Source organism: Myotis brandtii, unplaced genomic scaffold (assembly GCF_000412655.1).
Source record: "Myotis brandtii unplaced genomic scaffold, ASM41265v1 scaffold5083, whole genome shotgun sequence".
In the NCBI taxonomy this organism is placed as follows: Eukaryota; Metazoa; Chordata; class Mammalia; order Chiroptera; family Vespertilionidae; genus Myotis; species Myotis brandtii.
The window spans coordinates 40,118-50,403 of record NW_005369376.1 but is presented as its reverse complement, the minus strand read 5'-3'; the positions used below and the strand labels follow the sequence as shown (position 1 = coordinate 50,403).

Below are 10,286 nucleotides of genomic sequence, written 5' to 3'. Positions count from 1 at the left end.
CTCTGTGCCTGCGTATGCAAATTAACCGCCATCTTTGTTGGGTTAATTTGCATAGTCACTCTGATTACCTGGTGGGCATAGCGGAGTGACACCAATTTGCATGTTTCTCTTTTATTAGTGTAGATTATTATGTTATTTAGCAAAAAATTATACATTTACTTTTGCTTCAGTCTTCTTATATTTAGTCCCAAAGCACTTGTATAAGCAAGCAACTCCCCAAAACTATAAAATCTTCAAATTAAATTAGGAATATTTTTATAAGGTAACTAACAGAACTGTATTTCTATTTCTAATTTTTTTTTTTTTTGCTTAATTCACTATATTCAGACCTTTCTTCCCTTTGAATTTTGGGATTCTGATGAAATAACAACTTTCAGCCACTGTTCCTACATGTGTGTGTTGTGTTCCTCTGAAACACAACAGGTTTGATGTTGTGTGCATGTTGTAGAAGAAATTGAATTTTATTCATATTTGTTTCTAATGATATTTACAATTTCACTTTTATTTTTCAGAAAACCTTCAGGAAAAATTTGGTAAGTTATTTCTGACAATCCTTTATTGGCTCTCATTGATTGCATGGCCTAAGATCCTTTGGCTCCACTTCTTAGAAATGTGGGTCAGTTTCAATTAAAGAATAAGCAATAGAAGGGTTTCAACTTATTGTTCTCTTCTCCTCCTGATGTTGTGCCTGCATTATGTTTGAATGGTTTGTTTCTTTCTTTCACTTTTTCAGATAATGTTGTATAGGATAAAGGCAAATCTCATTGATGTATTTCACTTTGCACTTACTCAATTTCATATGTTTATTTTGCATTTGTTTTCAACTCTCAATGATCATCTTTCTTACTCCACCACACACATATACATCATTTTTTGATATATTTGTACTAGTGTCCAATGCATAAAAATTCGTACAAGAATAGGCCTTCCTTCCCCTGGCTACAAGCACCATCTTCCCTCAGGCACCCGGGACCCAGGTCTTCGCTCTGGCTGCCACTTTCTACCTTCACTCCAGCCCTGCCGCCATCCTTTAACTCTGTTCACCCCCCACCCCCCCCTCTCATAGCAGGCGTCCTGCCCCACACCTGCTGCCGCTATCTTTGTCACATAAATTTGCATATTCCTTCCTTATAGACTGTGGGTGCCGCCATCTTTATTGCAGAATGATGGTCAGTTTGCATATTCAGTCTTTATTAGATAGGATGATTTCAACTTAAGTTTACCATGTTCATTTGTTACTCGGTTTCTCCCATGATTATTTCTCTGATGCTCCTGTCCTTGCAATGTATGCAAACATTTCCTTTCTGACAAAAAATTTTTAGTAATAACTTCCCTACTACATTTTGCTATTCTTAAAGTGTCTGATCTGAAAGTTTTGTCCAATATCGCTGCAGGCCATACAATGTATTAACTCCCATCCCACATCTGCCCAGCCATTACTACCATTTAATACTTTGTCTCCCTTCCCTGTGAATTTGTTATGGTAACTTTGTTCAGATATGAGTTAAAATCAGGCTCACATAAAAAAAAACAACACTTACTTTTGAACCAGTTGACAAAACATTGGGAATAGAGGTATCCATTCACCTAATCTGGCATAACCAATAGGAGCAGCAGTTCAGGATTCTATGATTCATTGTTTGTGGCAGTTTTATATGGCTAGATCCCACAATAGAAGAAGCTCCCACTATATATATTTAGCCAGAGCCAGAGATCTTATTAAAATAAAAACTTTTTCTTATGGCTGAGTACTATCTCATTGTATATAGTTACCACTTTGTCTTTATCCAATCATGATGGAGGAACACTTGGCTTGCTTCCATGTCTTGTCCACTGTGAAAAATGCTACAGTGAACATAGGAGTGCATATATCATTAGGAATAAATATTTTAAAATTTTGGGGGTAGGTATTCATAGTAGGGGTTGCTGGGTCATATGGGATCTCTATTCTTCATGCTTGAGGAACCTCCACACTGTTTTCCACAGTGGCTGTACCAGGTTACATTCCCACCAGCAGTAAATGAGGCTTCTCTTTCTCCACAACCTCTCCAACACTTGTTATTACTAGTGTTGTTGATAACAGCCACTCTAACAGGTCTGAGGTGGTGTCTCCTTGTAGGTTTAATTTGCATTTCCCTAATAGCTAGAGCAGTACAGGATCTTTTAAAATACCTGCTGGCCATTTGTATGTCTTCTTGGGAAATGAAATACTGCCATTTGCGACAGCAGGGATGGATGCTGAGCAGAAAACGTCAAGAACCATATGATTTCAATCGTAGGTGGCATATGAAACTGAAAGCACAAATGAGCACACAAGACAGGGGGTGAGGGCATGAGTGGGGGGTGGGGGAGCTATGAGGGGATAAGTACACATATGTAGTACCTTAATCAATAAAGAAAATTAAAAAAATAAATTAATTAAAAAAAATAAAACAAAACCTCACAGAGACATGAAAGCGTAGAACCTACTGAGTATTCTCAAAGGTATGGGAGGAGGATGCAGGTGGAGGGATGGGGGTGGAGGGGACAGATGGGCTGGAATGATTAACCAAAGAACTTACATGCCTATAGGCATGACCCATGGACACAGAAAATAGTGTCTTGAAAATCTGAGGGTGAAGCTGTGGAAGAGGAGTGGAGGGTGTCAATAAGGGAACAAAAAGGCCATCTGTAATGCTCTCAACAATAAAGAGTTAAAACAACAACTGATAGACACAGACAACTGGTTACTAGAGGGAAGGGGTGGGTAGTGCAGAATAAAAGAGGTGAGACATATGGCGAAGGAACAAGTTTGACTTTGGGTAGCAAGCCCACAATGTGATACGCACACAATGTATCACAGTACCGCACTATTAATACCACATCATTGTATTAACAAATGTCATCCCATTAATAAAACACTAAATAATCTTAAAGAAATCACAAAAATAATTTAAGGTAATTACCATAAATAATGTTTGTATAATTTTCTCAATTCAGAGAATCAATTCATTTTTCCCTGTTTAATTACCTCAAAAGGTAGCTTTCAGCCACTACTTGCATGTAGGCACATATGTGTGCTTTTGTGTATGTATATGTGCCTATTTGTTTTGTATCTACATGTTAAATTTAAGTTTACATGCATAGTTTTCAACATTTTTAATTTTTTATGTTTCTAATAAAATTTACATTAATTTTTCACATTTGTTTTTCAGACAAATTTCTGAAGATACAGGGTAAATTTCCCCTCATATCCCTCTTCTCCCAAACTCCTTAAAATGACTGCTTTCCTGATTTGTTTAACATCTCCTGCCTTTTTATTGATTGGACAATTCATTTCTTTGCACTCCTCCAAGATGACTACTGACCTAATGCAGATTTCCTCCAGAAAAACTGATTCTATATTGTCCAAATCAATCTATTGTTGCAACTATAATATGCAACATGGCTATTGAAAACATGAGACAGGACTACAGGCAGGTTCAAAATTAGGTGAAAGTTGTGAATAATGAGAGAATAATAATATTCTTTAAATCTTTTGTATTTATTAATTATTATATTATTTAGCATACAACTATAAATTTACCTTTGCCCCACCCTATTTACTCTGAAAGAACTTGTGAAAGATAGCAACCCCCCAAAAATAAAAAAATCTTAAAAATAAAATATGACTATTTTATAAGGTAACTAAATACTGTATTACTAACTTTTTTTTGCTTAATTCACTACATTCAGACCTTTCCTCCTTTTAATTTTGGAACAATTTTCTCTGAGCAAATGAGAGCTTTCAGCCACTGTTCCTCCGTGTGTGTTGTGTGTTCCTCTGCAACACGACAGGTGTGATTATGCATGCGAGTTTTACAATAAATTGAATTTTAGGCACATTTGTTTCTCATGATATTTACAATGTCACTTTTACTTTTCAGAAAATCTTCAGGAAAAATTTGGTAAAGTATTTCTGACATCCTTTATTGCCATGCCTTTCAAAAATAACTTGATGTTTTTAGTATTATCTGCCTTTTGCCCTCTTATGACATTCATTGGCTCACCTTTCTTTTGAAAGTCTACTCCTTTTTCCTCAATTATTTTTGTGTGTATACTTCTCACATATTAAGTTCCATCTATTTATTTTCATAATTTCCATCCTTCCTAGTTTCTTCCTTTTTCCATGTCATTTCTGTTTCCCAGAAACTTGCCATATTTACTGTGAATCATGTGAGGTGACGAGGATTGTGCTAACAGGCACAGGATTTCCACTCTATATATTCTGTCTGTAAAATACCCATTAACGTAGGACCTCTGCCATTTTTTACACGTTCAGGGGCCCATCTTAAGCAAACTTTGAGAGAAGAGTCATACTTCTAAATGTCTAGTATTCTAATCCTGAACTTTGCTTAATGATTTCTCCCACATCCTCTCCACATTGTGCTTAAAGGCCTCTGTAACCTCTGCTATCATTCATTGGTCTAATGTATATTTTATCATATTACTTAAGTCTTACCTGGTATAAAAATATTTCATGTGACCTCTCACGAAATTTTATATTTACTGATATTTATTGACACAATACTCAACTTGTCAATCTGCAATTATTTGTAAAAAAATTGTAGATTAAGTTTTTATATTGAGGAAATTTAAGTGATAAAATATCCCTCAATTCTGAACTATGTTTTAATCCTCACCTGAGGACATGCTCAGAAAGAGGATGGGGAAGAGTTAGAAAGATGCATCTGTTTGAGAGGCAACATTGATCAGTTAGTTGCCCTCCGTTTGTGCACTGACAGGGGATCTAACCAACAACCCAGTAGCTGCCCTGACCAGGAATTGAACCAGCGGTCTAGAGGTACACAGTAAGAAGCTCAACCAGCTGAGACACTCTGGCTGGGCACAGTCCTTTATTTGAATGTGAGTGACACAAGAAACCATTGTCCTTCAATATCTCCAAATGATTTTTTCATAAAATACTAATATCATCATCAAAAGTTTAATGCCCTGGCCCTGCCCATTGGTGCACAGTGGATAGAGCGTCAGCCTGGCCCCCGGGGTTGGGGTTTTGAAGAACTTGGGTTGAGTTTAGATCCCTGGCCCTGGTCCAGTGAGTGCAAGAGGCAACCAATGGATGTGTCTCTCTCATCTCTCTCAGGCGCACACGCTCTTTCTCTCTCTCTCTCCTCTCTCTCTCTCTCTCTCTCTCTCTCTCTCTCTCTTTCTCTCTCTCTCATTCCTATCTATCTCCTCCCTGCCCCTTCCTTCTACTCTCTCTAAAAATCAATGCAAAATATCCTCAGGTAAGGATTAGTAACAAAGACAAAAAATGTTTAATGTCCTCTTTTTCTAAATGATTTTTTCAGTTCTATTTTTCGTTTTCAGAGAGAATGGGATTTAGAAATATATCTCTTTAATGCACGTAGGAGCGTTCATGTAACTACTGCTACAAGCACAGGTTGGGACAAGGGGTGCCTTTTCCTTGCTCCCTCACTTTTTTAGGGAAATCTCTGTGTATGGGTGTGTGTTTGCATTTTCTTCTGGTTCAAGCTTCTCAGTTTTTGTGTTTTGGTGTATGTTATACAATAGAGCTATAGCAAAAATGGAACTGACTACATAAATTTAGTAGCAGCCAAAAACCAAATTAAACAAGCACAAAGAGTAATGAAATTCTAAATAATATTTAAAGTAGTCATGTACATTTTTAAAAGGTAACTACCAGGATTATTCCTAAATTTTTTATCCATTTAATTAAGTCACTAGTTTTCACTTTTTTTTAGTAGAATATTCTCTAGATAAAAGGGAGCAGCTGTCTGCCACTGTTGGTATCTTTATTTTGTGTGCATTGTGTATATACCTGTGCTTATCTACATACTGATATGTTTGGTATTATCTTCAAATTTTTCAAAAAATTAATTTTATGCTTGTTTTCCATGGTACTTTCACAGATATATTTTTATTTTCTGTTTTTATTTATTGATTTCTTATTTCAGAGAAGAAAGGAGACGGAGAGAGAGATAGATAGAAACCAATGATGAAAGAGAATTATTTATCAGCTGACTCGCGTCCTGCACGCCCCCTACTGGGGATTGAGCCTGCAACCCGGGCATGTGCCCTGATGGAGAATTGATCTGTCACCTCCTGGTTCATAAGTTGACACTCAACCACATAGGCACACAGGCCTGGCCACATAAATATTTTTATTTTATTTTCCAGACGATCTTCAGAAATTATTTCGTATATTTTTCTGACAACCCCACATCCAAAAACTCTTTAAATGACTTATTTCTTGGTGTCTTTGCCATTCCTGTCCTTTTCTCTATGTGCCATCTGTTGGCTTCCCCTTCTCCTGGATGTCCAATTTTCCATCCTCCATTTTTGAATATGAACGTGTTTCTTATTAACTTATCTCCATTTCTGTTTTGTCATCTTCCATCATTATTATCTCACCCTATTTGGTTCCATACCTTTCTTTCCCTACAACATTGATTTCATCTGTCTTCCAGAGACTTTCCATAGTTTCATGATAAATATTGTGAGTTGAAGGAGATTAGAAAAATAGGCACATGGTTAAAATTCATATATTTCTAGAAAATGTCTGTGAAGTTGGGACTTTTTTAAGTATTCAAGTTGACAGGGCCATTACTATGCTATCAATAATTCCCCAAATTTTATTAAATAAGAGAAGATCCAAACTTTCATTGTTCTTTCAAAGACTGTGTAAATTCAGATGTCATTCATTGCTGGAGAGTAAACTCAAGGATCATTCTTCCACTGCCTTTGATTATATAACCCAAGTTTTTGCAGTATACAAATATTTTGTATAATTTTACAGGCTTCTTTATTTTCCTTTCCCACCATAATATTTCTTCTTTTGTTTTCATTTCCATTGACACAATTACTAATTTTGCACAAAGCAATTCTTTTATGTTTGTAGAAAGTCTTTTTCTAAAATATATTTTACTGATTTTTTTACAGAGAGGAAAAAAGAGGGATAGAGAGTTAGAAACATCGATGAGAGAGAAACATCAATCAACTGCCTCCTGCACACTCCCAACTGTGGATGTGCCCACATCCAAGGTATATGCCCTAGACCGGAATCAAACCTGGGACCCTTGAGTCCACAGGCCGACGCTCTATCCACTGAGCCAAACCGGTTAGTGCTAGAAAGTCTTCATAGCTTAAGAAAAGGTCATTACTAATATTTCTCAAATACAAAATTTTATAGCATGAAAATTTATCATCCTAGGATATACCTAAAATATTTTTTTCATAAACACTAATATAATCATTAAAGGTTTCATATCCTTCTTTTCTTACTTATATTTTTCTATTTTAAATTTATTTTCAAAAGGAATGAAATTTAATAATATACCTCTTTAATTTATATGACGATAAGTACAGACACAGTCATGGACAGATGGGTGTTTTAATGTATATCTCCTCATCTCCTTTTAAGTACCATCTCCTATATGTGAGAGGGTTTGCATTTTACTTTGATAAAAGAGGAAAGCAAAATGAAACACAAATGATTGATGCAGTTTATCTCAGAAGATGTTCCAGTTTATTTATTCCCATTGTGCTATCTCCTATTTTTTATTAATTCCTTTTGCACCAAGAGGTGGGAGAATGTAAAACAATTTTGTCTCTTTGATGAACCAGAGATATAGATCAATTGGAACCACAGAGTAAACTATAAAAGGTTTTCAGATGTTTATTATGCAACTGATATTTCCCCAAACCTTAAGAAAGGAAAGTAGTCAACAAACTTGCTAAGTTTCTCTACCCATTGTCACATGTGTAAATTCTGATGTCATTCTTTGGCCAGCTGTAAACAGGAGGCTCAATCTTCCAATTCCCTTGATCATATAACCTAAGTCTTAGCCATGGTCGGCAAACTGCGGCTCGCAAGCCACATGTGGCTTTTTGGCCCCTTGAGTGTGGCTCTTCCACAAAATACCATGTGCGGGCGCTCATACAGTGTGATTGAAACTCCGTAGCCCATGCACAGAAGTCGGTTTTCGACCTGGGCGAGTCTATTTTGAAGAAGTACTGTTGATATTTGGCTCTGTTGACTAATGAGTTTGTCGACCACTGACTAAGGGATCACAATAATACAAATATTTTTCCTTTTTTATTGAATTTATTGGAGTGACACCGGTTAACACATTTATAGAGGTTTCATTAGCAAAATTCCCCAACACATCATCTGTCCACTGTATTATGTGTTCACCACCCAAGTCAAGTCTCCATCCATCACTGTCTATGCCCCCTCCCCTCCCCCCGCCCGATCTCTCCCTCCAGCAATCACCAAGTGTGATTGGAAGGATTTAGCAAAGAAGACAAAAATAAATAAATAAATAAAGGAGCAGTATGCAAATATTTTACACAATTTATCATGTCTTATTTTCTACCCACTGTAGTGTTTAATCTTTATATTTCTACATTTTCATGACACAGTAGATATTTTTACAAAATGCAATTCTTTTATGTATACAAAAGAGTTTATATACATAAATCCTAATTATTTTTCTGTAAATGACTCGAGAAGCAAACATCCAAGGATGTTTCTGAAAGTATAATATTCCCCTTTACTAATAATATTTTTTTATTATACTTTTGTTTTCAAATTGGATGGTATTTGGGAATATATATATATCTTTATTGTATGTGGCAGGCTTCATATGACTAATGCTGGAGATGCAATTTTGGTCAGATGGATGCTTTTCCTGTATTCTCCTCATTACTTTTTAAAATGTCTGTTTTGTGCACGTGAGTGTGCTTGCATTTTATTCTGAAAAGAGGTAGAAAGAAGGTTCAATGAAAAACAAATGATTGATATTGTTTATACCACAGGAAGCCATATCTACTTTCTCTCATGATGTCACTTCCTACCTGAATTAAATTTGCTCTTACAAGTGGGTGATGGGAGAAAGACTCAAATCAAGGACTATGAGTTATACTCATCTCTCAAAACTTCCAATCTTCTGTCTCTGTTAGATTCTACCCCTGTGGCCATTGAATAGGGTACAGTAATACAGCAAAATATACTTTAGTCAGCAAAGAGCGTTTAAAGAACTTTCTTTCTAAATTTCAATAATTTTCTCTGAAGTTCAAGCCACAAGTTCTTCCCCATCTCCTCCTTCCTTTCTGTCTTTATTTTAGCCATACTTTTTTCCACTCTTCCTCCTCCCCTACCATCTTTAGTTGCTTTCCCATTTCTAGCTATCCTTCACCTAAGTTTTATCATAATGTTTGAAAAAAATTGAATATGAAGATATAGTATAGAATAAGAAAGTCCAAATGATTCAGAAGAAGAAATGCGACAAAACCAGAGAGAAATTAAAGAGACAATGAGAGAAAACACAAAAAGGAAAGGAAAAAAAAACAAAATAATGGTTTTCTCTTTTGTTCTTTTGCAGCTGAGACTAAATCATCATATGAGGGTGAGTGCCATGGACTCTTGAAAAATACGCTATTATCAAAGATATCTTGAATTAACACGTAGTGTGTGCAAGAAAATATACTGAAAATCAAAGAAACTCCAAAGCATACATTTCATGAAATCAATAGATTATTCAACATACTAACAGATAATAACATGTTTGAAATATTAAATTTTAGTGGTTTTATTTAACTTTACTTTTATTGTTGATACTATTACAGATTCCATATACTGTATAAGTGAAATCATATGGTATTTGTGTAATACTGCATGGCAGTAAAAAATAAAACCTCTTACCTTTTTCTGCAGCATGGATGGACCTAGAGATTATCATGCTAAGTGAAATAATCCAGCCAGAGAAAGACAAATAGCAGCTTTTTAAATTTATTATATGTCACATTATGCTTTAATAGGTAAAGGATGAAGAAACCATAGCAAAAAATATATATATTTGGTTAGAAAGGTAGTATACTTTATTTCTTTCCAGTTTCCTAAATAAGTTATAGACACTTATCAGATGCAAAGGACAGATGAAGAACATAAGGATGAGTCAGTTCTTCAAGTCAGATATAACTCAGTGGGCTGTGAAAAGAGGTGCAAGTACATGGACAAGTATTTCCATTGGTACTTTCACTCCTGAATTAAAGCTTCGGAATTCATACTCAGATATTCTGGGAGGACAGGAGCTTTATCTTTCAGGTGGTGGGTTTTCATGTTGATATGTTTCTTGCAGCTTGGAAGAAAGAAGGATCGAAAGCTGGTGAGTGTGTGTTGGTACAGAGGGACCCTGCTCCTTTGGAGGTGCTGTCAAGGGAAGATGAGTGGAGGAGCGCTGGGTCTGCCCAGAACCAGAGAAGCCCTCACAGAATGGGGACCC

At 35.9% G+C, this 10,286-nt stretch overlaps 1 protein-coding gene across 1 annotated transcript in view; it reads left to right on the top strand.

Moving 5' to 3' along the window:
* Window positions 1-10,286, top strand: part of LOC106727965 — a 34,993-nt gene that overhangs the window by 13,427 nt on the left and 11,280 nt on the right. The window contains exons 4-6 of the mRNA XM_014548448.1: window positions 3,906-3,926; window positions 9,387-9,410; window positions 10,143-10,169. Coding sequence (XP_014403934.1) covers window positions 3,906-3,926; window positions 9,387-9,410; window positions 10,143-10,169 — 72 coding nt within the window. The remainder of the gene's footprint in view (window positions 1-3,905; window positions 3,927-9,386; window positions 9,411-10,142; window positions 10,170-10,286) is intronic.